At 42.9% G+C, this 23,074-nt stretch overlaps 1 protein-coding gene across 6 annotated transcripts in view; it reads right to left on the bottom strand.

The window, feature by feature from the left end:
* Positions 1-23,074, bottom strand: part of NAA25 (N-alpha-acetyltransferase 25, NatB auxiliary subunit) — a 38,762-nt gene that overhangs the window by 5,682 nt on the left and 10,006 nt on the right. For 4 of the 6 annotated variants that reach the window (XR_014567014.1, XM_083750167.1, XM_083750170.1 and 1 more), the window contains exons 4-20: positions 22,579-22,697; positions 21,384-21,458; positions 19,812-19,919; positions 18,850-18,928; positions 17,387-17,498; positions 14,951-15,040; positions 13,056-13,225; positions 9,693-9,805; positions 7,039-7,246; positions 6,114-6,203; positions 4,448-4,628; positions 4,190-4,289; positions 3,800-3,951; positions 3,205-3,330; positions 1,622-1,865; positions 1,289-1,412; positions 291-356 (exon numbers count right to left, since the gene is read on the bottom strand). Coding sequence is in view for 5 of the 6 variants with exons in the window: in XM_083750167.1 (XP_083606293.1) it covers positions 291-356; positions 1,289-1,412; positions 1,622-1,865; positions 3,205-3,330; positions 3,800-3,951; positions 4,190-4,289; positions 4,448-4,628; positions 6,114-6,203; positions 7,039-7,246; positions 9,693-9,805; positions 13,056-13,225; positions 14,951-15,040; positions 17,387-17,498; positions 18,850-18,928; positions 19,812-19,919; positions 21,384-21,458; positions 22,579-22,697 (2,157 nt within the window). In the remaining variant the exon portion in view is untranslated. The remainder of the gene's footprint in view (positions 1-290; positions 357-1,288; positions 1,413-1,621; positions 1,866-3,204; positions 3,331-3,799; positions 3,952-4,189; positions 4,290-4,447; positions 4,629-6,113; positions 6,204-7,038; positions 7,247-9,692; positions 9,806-13,055; positions 13,226-14,950; positions 15,041-17,386; positions 17,499-18,849; positions 18,929-19,811; positions 19,920-21,383; positions 21,459-22,578; positions 22,698-23,074) is intronic. The other 2 variants (XM_083750168.1, XM_083750171.1) reach the window with 1 other exon arrangement.

Raw genomic sequence — 23,074 nt, forward strand, 5'->3', positions numbered from 1 at the left:
ACTGGTGCTTAATTACTTTTTAAGGATTATCTTTTCTTTGTTTTTACCCCCCCCCCCATTTATTTGTGTTTTATTTTTATTCTGTGCAGTGTCTGCATACATATCAAATGGAAACCATCTTTCCAGAAAAGTCAGCCACAAAAAACAAGCCAATTTATTTACTCCTGGTGATACCCTCATATACAAAGAAAAGTGAAGTTTTAATTGCATATGCTTAACTGATAAGCACGGACTAATGTAATTTTTTTGTGGGCTAGAACTTTTGGTAATGTGATTTTCAGCAGATTTACCTGTTAGTTGTTCTAGTAATGATTTAAAGCTATTTCCTATTCTCTCTTGAATTGCTGCCGAATCTTCTGAAAATAAAGAAAAGTTATCAAATGGCTTATGCAAATAGTCAAATTATCTATCTGTATCTATCTATATCTATATATCTCTACATCAAGGGACAGATTTAGAAAAAATACAATGAAAACAAGCAACCACTGGAGAAGAAAAAGACTATCACAACAAAACAAAAACAAAAAAAACCAGACTTAAATTTGCTGCCCTATGGGGGTTGAACTATATGGCCCTTGAGGTCACATCCAACCCCAAAAATGAAAAATAGAAACATATATTTGGTCACAATTAAGCAAAAAGCAAAGCAGTTCTTACAAAATCATTCAATATATTTCTCGGACCAACCCTATTCCTGTGAATCTTAATTAGTTTTAAACCTTTTCTAATGCCCTTTTTTAATGGCTGAAAGTCACCCTGGAACCTTAAGTGAAGGGCGGTTAAGAAATCAAAACAAGAAGAAGAAGAAGAAGTGGACAGCAAGGACTGGCACATGGTATGGGCCACATGGCTCACCATATGGAAGAGATAGAATGGACACTCTGTGGCTGTCCAGATATTGCTGAACTACAACTCCCATTAGTCCAAACCATTGGCCATGTGCCTTGCCAGATTGTAATTTTCATTTTTAACCCGAGTCAAGGAAAGTACGAAAACAAGGCAGAAAATTCCAAAGAAAATGGCCAGAAGGCTCATAACCAGATGGCAAGCTGAGATTCATTGGGTTTTTTCAAATCTTAAGCATCAGGATTTTCTCTAAGAGTTTTTTTCTTTTTTAAAAAACAACAACTCAGAATTCCACAAGAAAAGACTTTGGCATCAACAGCAGCTTGCAAGAGGCCAATATCTTCAAACCGATCTGAAAGAGCAGCACACCCATGTATGCCTCCCTCCCGCTTCAGCAGACACACCTAAATTGGCTGCTGGCCCCAGGAATTTCAAGACTTACCTAACCCAATAGTATCTAATTCATAAATTTCACTAACAAGGTGAAATAAGCTGGTCTGGCACTGGCAGCTCCCACTGTTGAAGAAACCAGCCATTCGGGAAGGTGGGGGGCCAAGGACTGGATACTAGGCGGGAAGAAGAAAAAGGGGGTAAGAAAATTAAATATTGTACCTTTTGCATACAGGAGAAAAGCAGAGTTGGTTCTTGGTATAAGCTAATTAGCTGTCCAATTAAAGCACCTTGCCGGCACATCGGAAGAATCTCAACTCTTATGTCTCCTGGCATAATCACAAACTGTTTTAAAGAACTCAGGAACAGATTCTCTTAGCTGTACCTGAACTTTCTGCTCAAGGAACTGCTTTCCAGACTTCACTGCAGCATCCAGCTTCCGCAGCAGAGCTCTTATCATGTCGATCTTGGAGGAGACGCCATTTTCCGTGGTTTTCTCGGAGTTCTTTGGCTGGGCGTTGTGGCCAAGAGCTGGCAGGCCACTTATGAGCCGCAACATCAAAGATCGGATCTGCAACCATATGGTCTCTTCCTCCAAGGAGAGTTCCTTGTGTTCTTCAGAAATGCCCCTGAGAGAGAGAAAAAAGGAAGGAGGGAGAAGGGGAGAGGGTGTCCAAGAACTGAGACACAGAAGTACAAGCTCAAGCTTCCCTGCTCTATTTGCAAGCCCAACGCTAAGACACAATCTGATTGTGGATGAGCAAGCCGAACTGGTGTGCATCACCGAGATCTAGGTGGACCTGATTTGATTCAGTTGTGCCTGCCCCAGTTCTTATCAATTCAGACTGGAGGGGTAGTGAGGTAGTGTTGCTGTAGTCCGTAGAAGTGCACTCACTACCATCAGAAAACCCTTCTCTCTTGGAGTGGGACTGGAGAGCCTACATCTGGCGTTATATTACTGTAATGTGCTCTATGTGGGGCTGCTGTGGCTTGGAAGCTCCAGCTGTTGCAGAATGCTGCAGCCACATTGCTGATGGAAGTTTCTGGTTGAGAACATGTGACACCATTGTTAAAACAGCTGCCCTGGCTACCTATCTGCTACAGAACCAGGTTCAAGGTTCTTGTACTGTATTGATTTACAAAGTCCTGAACAACTTGGGTCCAGGATACCTCAGGTGTTGCTTGAAACCTTATATTCCAGCTTCTTTTGCAGGAATGTCTTTGGTCATTCCCCAAGTTGGTGAAGCTCATTTGACAACAACAAGAAATCAAGCCTGTGCAGTATATCCCCTACAATGGTCTGTTGATTATTAGTTTTGATTTCTCTTTGCTTTTAGCTTGTTTTTAACTTTTTATGACTTTATTGTATAGTTTTCTATTTTTATGTTGTTATAAACCGCTGTGATATATTTTAAAGTTGCAGCAGTACATATTTTTATAAACACAAAAAACATGAAAAAGCAATGGTAAACAGCGTTATCTACTAATGCAGGGATTATTGGGGAAGCCATACAGTAGGGGGGAAGATTCTATTCACCCGAAAACTGGACATCCTTGTGGAAAAGCTCCTCCAAGGGCCACCAGCCAGTTGTGGGCAGGGCCAGAGTCAAAAGTGGGCAAAGCGATGGATGCTGCTCCTACACTTTGTACAATAGGCTATATCCCAGATGTGCAAAAGTTCTCTCCATCTAGCAAGCAAGAGGCATTATCACAGTTCAATGACCCATTCCAGCCAGACAAAAGCACTTAAGGAGAGTGTGGAGAAGGGCCAGTGAGGGATGTGGCCTGGGGGAATCTCAAGGACCCGATAGAGTTAAAGCACATTTAAGTGCTGGTTAAATGTTATATAACTGTTTGCATAAATATAAAAGGGAAGGCAATCCGTTTTTAGATTGCAATTTAGTGGACAAATTCCTGAAATTTAGCCTTCGGATAATGACAACCACGGCAGCGGGTTTTTGTACCTACCTGTCTTTTGGGTCCCAGTTAAACAAGACAGTGAGGTCTCGGTTGTCCCGCAGGTCATTCCAGGGAATGTCATCCTCTTCTGGACTTAGGCTCATGGACTTTATACTTTCTTCCAAACTCACTGATCTAGTTCATGAAAAGCAATACAGAAGTACGGGGTCAGGTGCTTTTAGGATGAACTGAAGAGGATTTTGATCAGACTTCATTAGCACTCAGTCAGTGCAATGATGCACTCTTGAGCAGACTGACCCTGCTATAAATAATGCAATGCTTTGTGCAAAAAAAAAAAAAATCATCTTATGTCCAGGAAAGCTGCATTTTTCAACCTGAGAAAGTGATATAACAACTCCCACTCTTCAGCTGAGCTGAAGAGCACCAGGGTTCTCACATCTGAGTACTGTGCAACACTTTGGGTGGAAGACAGCAAATTCTGCTTCATCGAGAGATCTTTCAGTACCACTGGGACCTGTCCCTCAATTGAGATGGCTAGCTTCTCCAAGCTAACATCTCTCTCAGCTTTACCACCCCACAACCTGCCTGAGGGCCCCCCAGGATAAGCACTCAGAAGATTAGAAATCAACTCTTCCATACTCACATATTTGCTTCAAGTAAGAGGTCCAGTAACATCCGTTCTGTGCGGACTTGTGCAAAGTGAAGTGAGGAGTTTAGTCTGTTCCTGAAAGCAATGAATTCTGGGATCTTCTCAAATGCACCATATTTATAGGCTTGAATAATGTATTCTGAGGTCTAAGAAGGAACACAGGATGGCCTCAGCATTAATTAAGCAAGGAGCTACAGATTTTCTGCATCACAAGAAACGTATGACCTTGGGAGCAGCCCTCCTGCTGCCTCTGCAGCACTAAAATGTTCTGGGCATGCGTCCCCTGCTCATGCAGAAATGCAAGAGACACACCCTTTGGAGAGAGTCTGTGTGTTCTCTGAGGGGAAACGGGGGTACACATTTGGGGGTCCCTTTGCCACTTACATCTTTCTGGTTGGAGTGGAAAAACCTGAGTGCAAAGTTGCAGGATTGTGATGCGGCAGCATAGTGACCGAAGGCTGTGGCATAGCGCGTCAGCAAGTAACTGTAATACAAATGAAACCAAAACAGTAACCATGAGAGGGCTGCTCTGCACCCTCATTACCTTTTCGGCTCTGAAGAGGATCAAATTTGACCGGTGGACAGGGTTCCCACCTGCCAATCGCTTGATACCACAATTATGACCAATGCCACACTACCCACCCGATGGTGTCGTGCTGTATGTGCTTGGCATCGAGGCTGGAGTAAAGCTCCACGACTGGTTCAAATGCCCCGAGCATGCAGTAGATCCGGATGAGCAACAATTTGAACTGAGCATTGGAGGGGCTGTGAGCCAGCCCTTCTTCTAGTAAAGTCAAGCAGTGCCAGGCAGCCGGCTCCTCACCTGGGAAAAGAACACCACACTCAAGCCTTGAACGAGAGAAAGGGGCAGGAAAGATGGCCAAGCAGGGATGAGAAGCCCTCCTTTTGCTAGGATCCAAGAGCCACGGCCATGTCCCATGCTGGACATCCCACTGCTTCCCACAATATTATGATGATTTAATGTGTTTATATCCCACCTTTCTCCCAAGCTGGGATTCAAGGCACCTTACAAGGCTGCCGAGACCATATAACACCGGTCTTGAAAGACCTACATTGGCTCCCAGTATGTTTCCGAGCACAATTCAAAGTGTTGGTGCTGACCTTTAAAGCCCTAAACGGCCTCGGTCCAGTATACCTGAAGGAGCGTCTCCACCCCCATCATTCTGCCCAGACACTGAGGTCCAGCGCCGAGGGCCTTCTGGCGGTTCCCTCATTGTGAGAAGCAAAGCTACAGGGAACCAGGCAGAGGGCCTTCTCGGTAGTGGCGCCCGCCCTGTGGAGCGCCCTCCCAACAGATGTCAAAGCGATAAATAACTACCTGACATTCAGAAGACATTTGAATGAAGCCCTGTTCAGGGAGGTTTTTAACGTGTGATATTTTACTGTATTTTTGGTTTCTATGGAAGCCGCCCAAAGTGGCTGGGGAGGCCCAGCCAGATGGGCAGGGTATAAATAATTAATAATAATAATAATAATAATAATAATAATAATAATTACAACATTATCAAATACTAAGTAATAAAAACAAAGTACTGTATTTTTTGCTCAATAAGACTCACTTTTTCCCTTCTAAAAAGTAAGGGGAAATGTGTGTGCGTCTTATGGAGCAAATGCAGGCTGCACAGCTATCCCAGAAGCCAGAACAGCAAGAGGGATTGCTGCTTTCACTGTGCAGTGATCCCTCTTGCTGTTCTGGCTTCTGAGATTCAGAATATTTTTTTTCTTGTTTTCCTCCTCCAAAAACTAGGTGCGTCTTGTGGCCTGGTGTGTCTTATAGAGCGAAAAATACGGTAGTTAGAAACAGTACAACACATTTAGATGCAGCATTAAAATGATGATTGCCCTAAAAAAAATGTCTGCACCTTCGTTTTCTAAGGCCTGTTTGAATAGGGAGGCTTTAGCCTAACTTCACGAGAAAAGGAATCCCACAATCTGGGAGCAGCCACAGAAAAAGCACAAGTGACCAAAGGTCACACACAGTGAGCTTCAGGGTCAAGTAGGGATCTGAACCCTGGTCTCCCAGGTTTTAGTTCAAAACTCTAACTCAGGCTTCCTCAACCTCGGCCCTCTAGATGTTTTTGGCCTCCAACTCCCATGATCCCTATCTAGCAGGACCAGTGGTTGGGGATGATGGGAATTGTAGTCTCAAAACATCTGGAGGGCCAAGGTGAAGGAAGTTTGCTCTAACCACACTGGCTTTTGTTCATACGGCTGCAAACCAATGCTTGAGCCGTTGTGGGCTGAAATCTCTATGTGCATGCATGCAGTGGAGCATGTAAGGACATACCTGCCTCTAGCCAGATGTCAAGGAGCAAGTGAACAGCAAGCAGACAGTAGTAGTCGGAAAACTGCAACTCTGTTTTCAAACAAGATTTTCCTATGGAAAAACAAAGTCAAGCAATGTAACTGAAAAACCTGTGGGTCTAGAATTTTAAACAACACTTGGCTTACAAAAGGTATTGTTTAGCAAGTAACTACAGTACTTCTTGCATATTTACACAGGAGTCTGCCCCACTAAATTCAATGGAACATAATCTAACAGTTAAGCGTGCCTAGCATTGCACCCTATGTGCCGTATTTAACTAAGTTTTACTTAAGAGTGGAGCTATTGAAAGTAATGAACCTACCTTAGTCATGTTCAGTGGCTCTACTCTTGAGTAAAACTTAGTTGAATGCCAGCCAATTTCTTATTTCTGGAAATCAGCATAGACCCTTTACCTAAGATTTAACTAATAAACAGTTAAACCACATCTGCTTATAATCCTTCTCTGACTAAAGTAACTTTTTCAGTTTGTCAAAGCAAAATCCATTAAAAACCAAGCAAACCATGTAAGATATCTGATGCAGTTCCATCCCTGAAGATAAGTAGGAATCCATTAGACTCTACTCTAGAATTCCTCAGAGGAAGGATTAAATGCATCAGGGGGCTGAAGTAAGCCAATAGCAATGACATGGTAAGAGGCAGAGGAAATGCCATATTTTTCCATGTATAACACACACCCATGTATAAGACGCCCCCAATTTTTGAGGACTAAAAAATTGAGAAAATGGGAGGGGGGAGATTGGTCTTGTATAAGACGACCCCAATTATTTAACATTCTTTTATAATAAAAAAACTAGTCTTATACACAGAAAAGTACAGTAATTATTAGGATTTTCCCCAAGAACAGTGAAGTGGTCTGACATTTAGGCTAGATTCAAGCCCTCCTTACCAAAATTCAGTCCATGCCGATATCGTGACATCAAGTCCTGGATGGCTCCCAGTTTTTGGGCTTTGTCCATGGTGTGGTAGAGGCCGAGCAACCTTGTCAACTGCACGACACACAAGTGTTGTTGCAAAGCTTTGATGTTAGCTGGTAGTGCAAGTTTCTCTTCTGCTGGTGCAGACAGGGGGATGACTCCCAGCAACTGGTTGATGAACTGTGGGGGAGGGAAAAGGAAATGTTACATTTGCAATACCTAGCAGGGATGGCAGAGAGATCCCATCAGTGCTGCTGAGACCAGTTACCTTTGGTTCCCCGCCCCCCGAAATGTTTCCATTCCACCTGGTCATTATGAAAACTTTAAGAATTAGCACCTGAGTCTGCTTTTCTTCTTTCTTCCTCACCCCTTTTTCCTTTTGCATCTACCACCAGCTGCCCTATGGGGAGGATTCTAATGAATCTGTATGTGTTGATTACTGTGTTTTCTGGTTTTTAAAAATGCAATTGAAAACTAGGGGAAAAGCTTGATCACCAAACAGTCTGTTCAATGTACCCCACAACTGGCCTGAACAACAAAATTTAAGGATGAACAGAAGGACCTTCTCCTCAAATAACCGATCACCTTTCTACTGGTTGCAGCTCGTCTACTGATTGCTCCAAATTTGGTTTGGATAATTTGCAGTTGTCTGCTTGGAGACGAAAAGTTTGGACTCTGGCTCACATGGAAAAGCTGACTAAACAGTTAGCAGAACTGAATGGAAAACGAATGGAAAGCTGTTTTGTAGAAACAGGGGGTGCCTTTACATATCAGAAACTGATTCCGGCATGCAACGTCTGGCAATGCATGCCCAGTTATGGCAGGGTATATTTGGCTGCTCTTAATATATTATTCTTATGAGGGAAGGGTGTCATTTTTATTGCATGGGGTTTTCTTGCATTGTTATACTAGAAAACATTTACATTTTAAATGTTACTTGTAAGCTGCCTTGGAAAGATTTACATCCGTTGTTATAAATAAAGCTGCTGGTGGTCCTTGTATTTTTCATAATCTAAGCCCTGTAAACTGGGATTGGCTTTTTATATTATTGTTTAAACCATTTAGGAAACCGCTGCAGCTGAAGAGCAAGGCTAAAATGCGCTAAGAAAATAAATGTGCAGCAGAAGTTTCAAAATATATAAGCAGGTGGTATGCCTACATCAGCCTTGTGCAATCTGCTGCCCGTCAAGTGTTTTGGACTACACCTCCCATCAAAATACCTTGAGGGCACCAGGTTGCAAAAGCCTGGTTGAGAACAGAAAACACCTAAATTTTCCAGCTAGAAACTGTTCTGCACTGGGTTTTGCAAGGGCATGGTGTAGGCTTGTTTGGTTAGGAACATTGTGAAGAAAGGGCAGAATTCTCAAATTCTTATCATCTATGGGGACAAATATTTTCAATGAATATACTCAAAACCGCTGCACAATATCACTTGTTCTTGTTCAAGGGCACCAACTGGGGAAAGCTGGCATTGTAGGGGAAGCAAATGGCACCCTACTCTCCCCTCCCCCATGGATACAACGAAAGAAACCAATGAACAAACAAATAGTGAGATGAGTGGCATTAGCTAGGGAATCGGTGGCTATATAGTGCCCTCTTCCTCTAAAACACTGCCACCTTCTTGAGTCTCTCTGCAGTCCTAAGAGAAACACACTTTCAAAAAAAAAAAAACTTCTAAAAACTCACAATATTCAATTCAGCGCCAGATCTCAGATTTCACTCTTAAGTGACAAAACCCTACACATGACGTTGCCTTGGAAAGCCAAAATTCCTGCCTTCGAAAGCCTGCATCAAGTGTGTAAGGGAGAGAAATTTTCGAGGAGTTACAATGATGCTTTCCCTTCCCATAAGGCTTTTAATTAAGGGACCATCAGCAGGTATAAGGCAACAGGTTAGGATTTCAGGGCAGGGTAGTCACCTTCCACCTGTGATCCTAGAAAGCTGCTGCCATCAATATTGGGCAATGGGGACTCCTGCTGAAGTGGCATAAGGCAGCAACATCTATCCTAATATTTTGAAGTAAGATTTGTTTTAATGTACTGATGTTTACAACCTGCTTAGAAATGGCATCTGCTGGATTACACGCAATTGCTCAGTGACCTTTGGCGAGAGCCACATTGGAGCTAGCAAAAGAACAACAAAAAACCCCTCTTAACCTCAATAGTGCTGGGACCATAGTTCTCAGCAGTTTTGTTTACAGCCTGCCAGGCCAGGTTTTTTCTTTTGCACATTTAACCCTCTAGCCACAGGGGCTTAGAAGAACAATGAGTTAAGCACCAGGATTTCCAGCTGCTGAAATCACTCAGTACAGCTACTCCTGACAGCAAAGTCTCTTTTGCTCTTTTGAATATTGGGACAGGGCCCTCGCTGCCCTGCACAGCATAGGAAACAGAGGGAAACTAGAAAAAAAAGCAGTAGATAAAAAAATAGATAAAACAGCATCTTTAGTCAGATTGCCTTGAGCTGGGGCAGGAGCACACAGGCCTTCAAATTTCTGCATAATCCCAAGCTGCACCCAAAACGTTTTGCCTTAATTGTATATTTCAATCACTGGAACAAATAATACAATCATGGTGTACTGAAAAGGAAGAGAAAAGATCAGCAAACAAATGACCAACAAACTTACCTTTGTATATTGAGTTGGTGGGAGAAGATCTACAAACACCTTGAGATCAGTAAAGCAGCAGGGTTTGTCCCCAAATTGTTTGAAATATTGGAACATCAGCTCTTCTGGATCACCTTACAAGTATAAGAGCAGTGATTTAAGACGTTTTTCAGCAGTAAAACAGATAACTGAAGGGAAGTGACATATCTACACCTTAGCATCTCTTATTGAACTGACATGACTCCCTGGTGTACTTTGGAATTTAATACAGTAGTAATTTAAGACTATCATGATGAATTAGGAAGCTTAGGTGGTAAACAAAGATGATTCCAAATAATTGAAGGAAAATCAAGCATACAATTGAGAAGGCAACATGCGAGGAGTATAGCAAGTTAGAACAGAGAGGTTTCATTTTCTGAGTAAAGCTTACAATTTTAACTGAGTGTTTTCATTTTTAACATATCCTCTGTTGGCACACTCTCTCTGGCTTGAGGGTGGGAGAGATGGAGAGTTCTACAAATGGGGAAGGGATGGAGGACAGTTTTCTTCTCTGCCTCCTGCCACCCTTTGCCTGCTATGCTTATACTGCTAGAGGTATGCCAGCCACAAACACTCTTTGTGGGGGTGGAGGGAGTGGAAATACAGGTTATGGTACACTATCTTCTTTCTGAACTCTGTTATCTTCTCCCTTGGCAAACGTGCCTCTACACACAGACATAAATACAACAATTTGGGCATACAACTAAGATGGGGAACTGCTTTTGTTAGATTCAGGTAGGTAGTCGTGCTGGTCTGACGCAGTAAAGCTAAAGGTGCCCCTGACCGTTAGGTCCAGTAGCGGATGACTCTAGGTGCAGCACTCATCTCACTCCATAGGCCGAGGGAGCCAGCGTTTGTCTGCAGACAGCTTCCAGGTCATGTGGCCAGCATGACTAAGCTGCTTCTGGCGAACCAGAGCAGCGCACGGAAATACTGTTTACCTTCCCACCAGAGCAGTACCTATTTATCTACTTGCACTTAGCTGTGCTTTTGAACTGCTAGGTGGGCAGGAGCTGGGACCGAACCACGGGAGCTCACCCCGTCATAGGGATTCGAACCGCCGACCTTCAGATCGGCAAGCCCTAGGCTCAGTGGTTTAGACCACAGCGCCACCCACAGTAGAAATATATTTTTAAATTTTAAGAATAGTCCAGTAGCACCTTAGAGACCAACTAAGTTTGTTCTTGGTATGAGCTTTTGTGTGCATGCACACTTTTTCAGATACCTGAAGAAGGTGCTACTGGCCTATTATTTTATCCTTTTGTTAGGCAAGCCAGTTCAAGTAGTGGCCAATCTTCAAACAGAGTTCAAATAGAGGCCACATTTCACAGGTGGACAGGGCAGCCCACTGTCAACCACATGATGGCAAGTGATGTCAGGTAGAAGTGATTCCACCTAGAAGCAGCAGGGCTTGCATTCAGTGACAAATTTAAAGTGTGCAGAATGCAAGCTGAGGCTCCAAAGGAACAATCAGGAGCATGTGGCTTGGAGTGCCCTCCTTATTGTCCCTTTCTAGCCCTTGCTTGCATTAGATGCAGATCTGAGTAGAAGAGACTCCACCCAAACGCAGCAAGGCTTGCACTCATAGACAAACTTAAACAGTGCTGAATGCAAGCAGGGGCAACAATCAAGAGTGCACTCTGAGACTTCCCATTGTCTCTTTATATCCTCAGCTTAACCTGTTCTGCACCTGACGGTAGGCAAAGTGAAGCCCAAAACAGCTGCATGGGCCAAATTGAGAGGTTCACCATCACTGGAATATACCATTCCCTCTAATAGCAATAACTGCATGACAGGAGCCTGTGAGCTTACAAATTGCTGGTGGCAACTGAGCTTAGAGAGAGAGACAATGGAGGGAGGAGAAAATGCAAATGGCCATAGTTCAGTGGTGGAGCATGTGCTTTGCATGCAGAAGGTCCCAGGTTTAATCCCTGACATCTCCAGGCAAGGCTGGGCATGTCACCAGTCTGATGAAACCTAGAGGAGCAACCGCCTGTCACTGCAGACAAGAGTGAGCAATATGGACCAATAGTATAAGGCAGCTTCCTATGTTCCTAAAAAGGGACGCAGGTGGCGCTGTGGGTTAAACCACAGAGCCTAGGACTTGCTGATCAGAAGGTCGGCGGTTTGAATCCCCGCGACGGGGTGAGCTCACATTGCTCGGTCCCTGCTCCTGCCCACCTAGCAGTTCAAAAGCATGTCAAAGTGCAAGTAGATAAATAGGTACTGCTCCGGCAGAAAGGTAAACGCCGTTTCCGTGCACTGCTCTGGTTCGCCAGAAGCGGCTTAGTCATGCTGGCCACATGACCCGGAAGCTGTACGCCGGCTCCCTCGGCCAATAAAGCGAGATGAGCGCCGCAACCCCAGAGTCGGTCACGACAGGACCTCATGGTCAGGGGTCCCTTTACCTTTACCCTATGTTCCTAAAAAGGGCTCAAAGAAATCAGGAAGGCAGTGGAACTCAAGTCTGTAGTTTGAGACACTGAATAGTTGTGAACCATCCATACAATCCTCCAAAAGAAAAGGGGGGGGCAAAGAAAAAGGAGGAATTTGACTTTTTCAAGCAACCAACAAATAAAGTAAATATCATAGCAAATATCTGGTGTATGTGTGGGGAGTTTGAGGGAAGGATTCCTTGTCTATCTCTGAACTGTATGCCCCCCACCCCACTATAAAGCTATGAGATCTTTGAGGCAGGTGGGACAGCAAAAGGCCTTGGAGTTGGGGGAGAGAAGTATTCTTATCCCTTCCCTACTCCTGAAACTCATCCCCCACCTAAGTCAAGAGTCCTGAACAATACTAAAGGTTCCAGGCTATATTAGTGTGTGTGGTCACACTGCAACATCTTGTTGCAGATCCCTACTTGCTTCTTTTTAAAAGGACATGAACTCCCATCTGCCCAGTAAATTTCCATTTAGATTTTTAAGTTTTTAAAAAAAAAACAGCAGGGATGCAAATACATCTCACTTGACAATTTGTGAAGAATGTGCTGCACGAACTATTTCTCCAACTACTGAAGGGATTCTACTTCACTCTCAGTAGGGAAACAACTCTTAAAGCACTAATAATACACACACACAAAGCTAGTTTTAGCGTTCCTTGTGCTGCAGCAATTCTTGAGGCTCCAGTGTGTTACCATCTAAATATTTACCATTCACAAGCTGCCTCTCCACGCCAAGGATTAAAATAGAAGACAAACAATCCTCTCCCCAAAGCATGGGTGGATTTCTGCAATTCTTGTGCAGAGTTTACATCAGCTGCGGCAATCCCAGGACGGAGCCCTGGTTCTACTTTCACACCCTCTCCCCGTGAGGCTCAATTTGGCATCCCATTAGTGGCCCTTACCCAATTTGTGTTCTTCACTGCAGCCTCTGTGCCGCAAGCGCCTGATCAGCTCCAGTCGGGCGAGGAAAGGTCCCCGGAGTGGCCGGGAGCTGTTGGCTTCTTGTGTTATCCTCTGCTCTATGAAAGCCAGGGCTTGCTCTGTGCTGTGATGCACTTCGCCTTCGAGAGAGCTGTCCACAAAAAGGATGTATGAGTTCCAGTGCCTGCAAACGGCCTTTTTGTGAAATTCTGATCAAGGAATGGGATGCTGCATTGCTGCTACCCTGCCCACCAGAGCCTAGCATGTAACATGTAAAAAAACATGACTTTTTAGGATGAGAATGGGCAACTGCAGGTCCAGGGGCTCAATACCACTCATGGCAGCTTCCTGCCTCCCAGTATAGCTCCAATTCAAAGCCCCTCCAATTCAAAGCCCCCACTTCCTTACCACCCCCATTCTTTACCGTATTTCTCCCTGCACAAGCCAAGGGCCCTTTAACCCAGGGATGAGGAAATTATGGCCATCCAGATGTTCTTGGGACTCTAACTCCTATCAGCCCTTGCAGCCAGCATGACCAATGGGCAGGCATGTTGGGAGTTGAAAGCCCAACAACATCCAGAGAGCTGCAGGTTTCTCATACCTGTTTTAAAGTCTCCTCCGCATTTGAAGAGCAGCGAAGGCTTGACCAGAGTCCTCCTCTTATTTTGACCTCAAAGTGTTCATAAGCCAAGAGACAGCTGGAGCAACCAGCTGGGTGTATGTATAGTAAGGTGAAAACCGCGACAAACCTTTGGCTGATGCTGAAACCGGAACTTTGCCTACATCCCAGCTGGCATGCAGAGGAGTGTCTGTGACACTCATTAAAAGGAAGAAATGAAACGATTCTGTCTGAACCCATGTCCATGTGGGAGTTTAGAGGTAAAGCTCCAAGCACCTTCTTTAGGGGAGGAATGTTATGAATTACAAAGGAGAGAGCTTTTTGTATTGACGCCCCGACTTTAAAACACCTTCTTGAAGGGAATCTATCCGGCACCAGCATCACATTATTTTTGGTGAAAGTTTAAGACTTTATTTGCCGAGGTATCTTAGAAGCAAAGTGCAGACTGATGCCTTTTTGTTTCTTGGTTTTAAATTTGTGGCTTATATTTTATTTACTTGTGTTGCTATTATTATCATTGTGTAATATTGTTTCGATGCTGTGTGGATTGTTCCCACTGATGAAAGGCAGGTTCTGTTTTCTTGTTACCTTAAACCAATTTTGGTTTGAATGAATGAACAAATGACTATTGCAAGTCTTTCAGTGTCTGCCAAAAACTGGTTAAAAATTAGGTAGCGTAAGAGGAAAGGAAAGCTGGTGTCTATGATGTCACTGGCAGGGTTCACATGTAACACCACACCATGTTTTAATAAACTAGGGGTATTAGACCATGCTTTATTTGATTGTCCAAACCTAGTCAGGAGCTTAATTATGATTTGTCAACCACAAACTGATCACACTTGTAAACCATAATTTGTTGTTTCTTATAAACCTTGGGTTTGTGTCAGCCATGGCTGAGTGTTACATGCAAACCCAGTACTCATTTTGGATCAAGATCTGAACTACTAAAGTATTCAAGAAGATAGAAGTATCTCATGCCCCTGGCTACAAGAGATGAGTAGAAACATCTGAATTTTTACACGTGAGTTGATGCACTGGGCACTCATTTGGTCCTTTCAAGACATTTCTTCCTAGATGACATAGGATCCAGACACAGGCAAAAGCTGGTGCTGTGGTTTGGGAGTAACGAACTAACAGCCAAGTGTACTAAGGAAATGAGCTCCTATTTCTCTACTCTCAAAGCCCCCTTACTATGCAAATATTTCAATTAAAAAGAGACAAACACTCAAAGCCCTCAAAAGAGAGTAAGACACTCACTGCTCTCCTTCTGCTGGGGGAGTCCAGGCTGCGTCAATCAGTTGAAAGATGGAATCGAAATAGATCATATAAAACTGCCAATCATCTGGGCTAAAACAGAAAAGAGGCAAGCAGAAGAACTGAGCACAGTGTAAAACAACTTCTCTCTCTCTCTCATGTGACGGAAGGTAAAAGTGTCCTGAGATTCATTAGTATTATCCTAGCAAGGAAGATAAGAACAGCTTCATGTCTGTTGCCTTTCATGTCTTAAAGAAAAGGCAACTTAAGATAAGCATCCCTAACAAAAAAATGCACCAGTGAAAATATTGAGCCTTTAGTGTCACTAGCCCAGCCTTTAGGAATACTCTGCCAACAGAGGCCTTCTCTTTCAACACCTAATAGATTGGGGGGGGGGGCAACAGTAAAAGTAACTTAATTAAACAGTCCAACAAATTTTCCTATAAATTAAATGACAAACAAACTAGTTCTTGTATTTGTCAACCACCACAGTACCTCTCTATTTACAAGCCAGGCTTTTGAGAGGTGAGTGAAGGCTGACTTCTTGCAAAGCACTTGAGGAGAACAATGACCATGTTTTTCCTTATTGATCTCCCTGTGTGAAAGAGCTAGACCCTTTTGATATTTTTAATGGAAGTTGGAAGACACAAGATCTACCCACTCTGGAAGAATGGCAGATGAAGGTGACAGACTATATGGAATTGGCGGAAATGACTGGCAGAATCCGAGACCAGGGAGAAGAGTTGGTGGAAGAAGATTGGAAGAAATTTAAAGATTATTTACAGAAACATTGCAAAATTAATGAATGTTAAAATGATGACGGAATGAAATTAAGTGGTTTTAGCAGCAATGTTAAAAAGGAGTATGTAAAAATGGATTGTTAACAGGTGAAAATGTAAAGTTATAATATATTAAGATAAAGAAATAAGATAAAAACAAAGAGGGAAAGGATTTGCTGAAGTAACCATTTGAACTGGAACACAAAAAAGGGAGGTGTGAGGAGGTCAGGGAAATAAGTGAATGAAAGGCAAGATAGGGAAAGATGGAGTTATTTTTAATGGTTTTTATTTTTTCTGTATTTTGTATCTTTTGTTTCTTTTTTCTATTTTTATTTCTTTTTTTACCTCTGTAACTCTTTTTGAAACTCTAATAAATATCATTTTTTTAAAAAAAATATTTTTAATGGAAGCTAAACATTCAGAGGGAAGCTATCTCCCTCCCACTTGTCCCCAGACTCTCCCACAGCAATGGTCTGGGAGGAATGCTTATCTCAAAGAGGTGAGTTAAAATCTCATAATTTACTATATTTTAGATACCATTGTATATGATGACAGGGCAGAGCAGGGGGGACACTGAAACCTGTTCTTATCCATTATAAAAGTCAGGATGCTGCTTTACTAATGCTTATCAGGAACACAGGAAGCTGCCTTACACCAAGCCAGACCAATTTATTTGTTACATTTATACCCCACCTTTCCTCCAAGAAGCTCACAGTGGTGAACATAGTTCTCCTCCTCCACATTTTATCATCACAACAACCCTGTGAGGTAGGTTAGGCTCAGAGTGAGTGGTCCAAGGTTACCCAGTGAGGTTATTGGCTGAGTGGAGGATTTGAGGCCCTAGTCTGACACTCTAACCACTGCACCACGCTGGCCTATACAGCTCAGTACAGTGGTACCTCGGGTTACATACGCTTCAGGTTACAGACTCCGCTAACCCAGGAATAGTGCTTCAGGTTAAGAACTTTGCTTCAGGATGAGAACAGAAATCGTGCTCCGGCGGCACAGCAGCAGCAGCAGGAGGCCCCACTAGCTAAAGTGGTCTTCAGGTTAAGAACAGTTTCAGGTTAAGAACGGACCTCCAGAACGAATTAAGTACTTAACCCGAGGTACCACTGTATTCTACACTGACCGGCAGCAGTTCTCCAGGGTTTCAAACAGGGAGACTTCCCCAGACCTTTCATATGCAAAGTAAGTGCTCTACCACTGAACTAGACTTTCTCTCAAGGTTCCCATTGCTACTTGCTCTTTAAAAAACGAAAACTTCCTTTTTGTTGACCTTAGGAGGGAAGGCAAGTTTTCCAAACTGCCCCCAAATCTATCAAAGTCTCTGGCGGCTCTTGTTGTAACTGAAAGTGCTTCTTTCAGCCAGTGGAAGTAGGGTGGATCCATTCAAGCCTGTTTAATAGGACAAGCATCCCATCGCCTCACATCCTGGCTGGATGGGGGTGGAGATATAAACAGATTTAGGCTCTTAGATGAGGAAGAACAAGAAGATATTCCTTTGGGCTTGTCACAAACTACTTGCTTATTTGCCTTGGGAATAGGATGGTGCAGTAGTGGCGATGGAGGAGATAATACCTTTTGCTTCAGTTTGGTTAAGGACCAAAAACAAACAAACAAACAAAAACAAAAAACAGGAGCTGAAACTCCCACTCACTTTTTCAGCAGAAGTTTCCTGGATAGTGCGTTGCATTCTGGCCACTTGCCCAGCTTTTTGTACATCTCCATGCACTTGTTCTCTCTGCTCTGGAGCTCACTGGTTAACTTCTCTAAATGAAACAAAAAGAGCCATAAATTCACAAAGTCTTAATCGCAAAAGCAATCTCTTCCCCCTGCCCCCAAACAGATAAGGCCACAGGCAGGCTAGAAACATAAAAGAAACTTAGATGGGCTTACTCGGAAGGCTGTTTTACTTTACCAAATAATGCAAAATGCCTGGAGTAGGGTGGGCAGGAGAGAACTTCATATACGCACATGAAACAATGTGCAGAGAGTCTGTGAGATAACATAGTGAAAGTTAAACGGCTGGCAATCCTTTGTGCAATGGATTACAAGTGCCCAAACTATGTGCAGAGCAGTGCTTTGCTGTAACATGGAGTAAATGTCCATGTTCTTCATTTGACAAGAGTCTACATATTTATTTAAATGTTCACAATAAATACAAAACATGACCTACTGTGTTGTGTTTATATTGCTCGATTTCAAAGCCAGACGGTTTTGTCTGTAGTTTGCTCTAATCAGCATAATTGCGTATGCTGAATAGAAAGCATTAACTCTACTTACTTAACGGAGGGTCATAGATTCAATTAAGAGATTATCACTAGAGATTTATCGCGCCCACATAATGTGAATCAGGCTACTTTGAAGGAATATGTCACATAACTGATTTGAAACATATATGGAAGTCTGGCTTAACTTTTAAAAATCATTTATTTTTATCCGTGCTGGGCAAAAAGTCTTATCTAGTTCAGCATCTGGGTAACAAGATGCCTTTTGAAAGCCTACAAACAACACGACAGCAGCAATCACCACCTGCTGTTTCACCCCCCAGCAGCTGGTATTTAGAGGGGTGCTGTCTCCAAATATGGAAGCTGCACCTTTGTCTACAAACCACTGAGACTTGCCAGTTGTCAAATTTGAAAAAGAGATACACTACCTCCAAAATCAACCTTTTTATTCGACCATCAGTCAGAAAAAAGTACATTTGTCAATACACAGTTAAAACATCCAGGAAGATTTTAGAACTTAGCCAACACTAAAATGGGCTAAATAGATAGCTCCATATCAATACAGTCAATTGTAGTCTTGCGACGCTTAAAAGCTAAAAAAAAAAAATTTGGCCACCAAGGAAGGTATAGCTCTAGTGACATTATTCAGCAAGTGTAAAACCTGATCTTCTCCGGGTAGGAAGCTAAATTGACATAGGGGTGGGTCTATAAAATTTTGTCTAAGCTCTGCATAAGAAGAGCAAGTCAAGAGAATGTGTTCAGTGGACTCAACCACACCCATGGCACAATGACAGGTTCTCTGGGCGTATGGTACTCCCCTGTACCTTCCCCACAACATCGCAGAGTCAAGGACATTTAATCTAGCCGCTTTAAGAAGTGTGCGGTACACTACCTCCTAATTTTCCTCTCACAACATCCAGAGCTTCCTGGTATTTCTCCAAGCGTTCTAGAATCATGTAGTAAAGCTCAACCTGTGGAAGTTAAGAGAAAGAGGATGCAACTGAAACAAGAGGCAGTGAGGTGACCACCAGAAGCAGTCTCTGCAACTGTCTTTTTAAAGAGAGCATATTCAAGTGGAGTGAAAAATCTATGCTACCCGACAAATTGGAAGAAAACTAATAATTTATCTTTAGCGTTACCCCTCTAACTCTTTGTTCTATCTTATTCTTATCCACCTATTAACTTTAAACTTGTTTGTATTGCTACATTTTGATAGGCTGGCCTTGCAAAGATAGTGGCCCACTAGTGGTTGAAATGCCTCCTTGCTCCAAAACCCAAAGCCTCAGGAAGACAAAATGCCAAATAAAGAGGTGGGCAGGAAACACAGGGCAAATCTGAGGAATTAAAAACAAAACTCCACATTCTGCACTGTTGCTTACTCTTGTTAAGAGGGTAGCCACTCTGGTCAACAGAAAAAGCAGCTGGGACTCACACCTGATCAGTAATCATCTCTCTGCATAGGGTTTGCAGGGAAAGACAGAAAGGCTTTTGTATCAAAAGCCAATTCATTTAATCCAGTTATGGGCCCCTTGAAACTACTCAGATCTTCTCTGCCGCGTACCCAGGCCACCAGCACTTTTACAGATATCCAGATTATCCTGGCAAGGTTGAAAGGAGCTGTAACCAACAGAGTAGAATCCCATCAAGTTTTGGAGAAGGATTAATCCAAATCTGGGGCATGTTCAAGTACCCCTTAATTTCTACCTTAGCAATGTGCCTCTTCTAAGCCACACCTTCCATTTGCTTGTAACATGCAAAATAAACTATTCAAAAGCTAGCTGTAATAATTCAGTGATAGCAGAAGCTGAATTAATTACATCAACAATTAGTTTTTTTAAAAAATATATATCTTACTTCTGCCTCAGCTTCAATTTTTTCTTCCTTCACCATTTTTTCTACCATTCTTTCAGCTAGAGGCAAAAACATGGTTTTTGAGAGATTTTCATCCTGTGCAGATATAGACTGAAAAAGAAGAACATATAGAGCTGCCTTATACAGAATCAACCATTGTTTCATCTAGCATGGCACTTTCCACTCTGACTGGCAACCATTCTTTCCTAGCTTAGCTACTGGAGATAACAGAGGCTGAACGGATGACTCTCTGTGGGCAAAACATATGCTCTGTCCTCTCAACTATGGGCCCAGTCAAAAGTTTTCAGCTGCTGTGAATGCTCCGATAAACAAGTGAACATTCTGGCAAACTTAGGAAAAATTAGTTGAAGGTTTTGCTCAGTAAACATGCTCCTCTCACCCACAAGGAAATAGTGTTGATTATGTTCTGGGATTGCATCACACAAAAAATGAAGAAAATGAATTGCTAAGTTACCATATTTTTCGCTCTATAAGACACACTTTTCCCCTCCTAAAAAGTAAGGGGAAATGTGTGTGCGTCTTATGGAGTGAATGCAGGCTCCATGGCTTTAGCGAAAGCAACGCAAAGCCTCTGGAGCGCAGCGGGACTGTTCCCGCTGCGCTCCGGAGGCTTCGTGTTGCTTTTGCTGAAGCCAGGAGAACAAGAGGGAACGATCCCTCTTGCTCTCCTGGCTTTGCTTCGCTGGAGAGGTGCTATGCAGCTTTCCCTCTCCGCGCAGCGCCCCTTCAGCGAAGCGGGAGGAGAAATGGAAAGGGCTCCGTTTCTCCTGCCGCTTCGCTGAAGAGGTGCTGCGCAGAGAGGGAGAGAATATTTTTTTCTTGTTCTCCTCCTCTAAAACTAGGTGTGAATTATGGTCGGGTGCGTCTTCTAGAGCGAAAAATACGGTAGTTGAAATGAACTAGTAATGCAGTGTGCCAGTTCTCTTGTTGATTTCAGACAGACTGCAAAAGGATTCTGCCAATGGCCTTTGATAGGCTATTGCTTGGCTGAACTCCAGATTTACACCAATAGTCAATCTCAAGTAACAACCTCAGAACTCATTTAGGAGAATAATTATAGACTGAAGCGAGAGAGGCGGGCTATGAGCTTGTCTCAATCCCTCTCATACCCTGTTGCTACAATCATACTTGGAGTGGAGGAGTGATCCATCTATGACCTGAGGGGGTATTGAAGGGCATCTGGTTAAGACTTCTCGAATTCTCTGTTATCTCACAATATGCCCCATCTAAGATGACAAACTTCCAGTTCCAACCTGCAAACAAGCTCTGTGATAAGCGTAGCCAATGTAGTGCCCTCCAGATGTTTTGGGGCCTCCCATCAGTCTCAGTCAGCATGGCCAGTGGCTATGGGAGTTGGGAGTAAAACAACATCTGGAGTGCACCACATTGGCTACTCTGCTTTACAACGCTTGCAGTATACTGGCAATGTGTGATGCACTTGCAGTACAGAGTCTACCCTCAAAACGTACTGAGCATCTTCACACAGAAAATAAAACAGAAAAAGGGCAGATTATTTTCAAGGAAATGTTATCTCCCTTGAGACACTGTACCCACCTGCATAATTAAGCTCATCACAGACCAAAAATAGTAAGGGTTTTTGGGAACAATCTTATAAAGTGCCATTCCAGCCTGAAAAAGAAGGAGGTATAAATAAATCATTATACTTCAGCCTGTAGTAAAGGAGACCCACTGAAAGTTCTTATTAGAAACACCTGAGAGAGGAATGGTTTCGGTTTGACTATCCATGGACTAATTTACTTGTCTTTGAATTTGTGTACCATTGTGTTAAATACAAGACTCGTTTGCTCAAACCTGTTAACCACAACAGGAAACTCTTCCTTTTAACAAACCAGAACCCATCAAAATATGTTCCAAGTAAACTGGCAGTATTTCAGGAATTCCTTAACGAGAAGATCAGTAACGGTGGACAAGTTTCCTGAACAACAGCTTCCCCACAATAACGAATTCTGGATTCAATTTTGCTGATAATGGCACTCAACACATAGCTAGATCATCGTATTTAATATAGGTGTTTCTCTCTTCACCCCCCCTCCCTCTCATAGTCAGGTGCGGATACACTAAAGTCAACAAGTCTGCTTACTTGCATTTTGCACATTTGCAAAGCCTGATATTACAAGATGATTATACCTTTGAGTTAAGTGTGCATATATTGATATGAATGCATCTGTTATAAATGCACATAGCAAGCTGATGCTTTTAGGTAGTGCTACTCACAGGATAAAGGATTTGCTAGACTAGGTCCATAAATTAATTTCATGGGTCCATCACATTAATGACACTGTCTCTTTACACGTTTTTTCAAACATTACAGGTTAAATGCAAATGCAAAGCACTTAAATGCACCTCAAATCACAAGTATTTTAAACCAAAGTCGTAAAATTTTTAAAAAGGTTTCAGAGTAAGCGTTTTCTATGAGTGGAGGACATGGCCAGTTGGTAGAGCATGAGACTTTTAAGCTCAGGGTTGTGGGTTTGAGTCCCATGTTGGGCAAAAGATTCCTGCATTGCAGCAGGTTGGACTAGATGACCCTTGTGGTCCCTTCCAACTCTACAATTCTATGTAAACAGAACTTATATACAAGACTTTATCCATAACAGATTACTAATAGGTTTACATATACACATGGAATGTCAACAAATCTTTAGGCCGATTTTAGGTTGAGTTGCCTCTCTGAGGGGTGTATTCACTCTCAAGCTAAAATGACCTAGCTCCGATTCAGGTAAATTACCTGTTGCATCTTCTTGTATTCCCCAACCCTTGCATAGGCCATGAAGAGGTGGGAATGATACTCTTCACTGCTGGGAACTTTCTTCACAGCTGCCTCGTAGAGTTTTGTGACCAGCTCCGCTAAATGAGACATTTTAAGAAACAGGTTGTGTGTTTGGTTAGGACCTATAGACTTCTCCCAAACCCTGATTGTACAGAGTACAGAACTCAAAAAAGCCTTCACAAAGTTGTTGTTTTTTTTAAAATGAGGCTTCAGATTTGTTGGGACCTGTGTGGCCAGGCACTTGTGATTTTTCCAGACTTGCATGTACAAAGCATTCTGCATGCCTTTTGTCACAGAATTTGTGTTGAGTACCTTTATCCTTTCCCTAGCACTGGTGTCAGTACTTTGCTCCCATGGGAAGCTGCTGGGGCCCAAATATCTGCCTTGCCCCCCCCCCCTTACAAAACAAAAACCACTGACCCAGCACTCTAAGCTGCTTGGTTTAGCTGCACTC

The sequence above is a fragment of the Podarcis gaigeae genome (genome assembly GCF_964106915.1).
Source record: "Podarcis gaigeae genome assembly, chromosome: 8".
In the NCBI taxonomy this organism is placed as follows: domain Eukaryota; kingdom Metazoa; phylum Chordata; class Lepidosauria; order Squamata; family Lacertidae; genus Podarcis; species Podarcis gaigeae.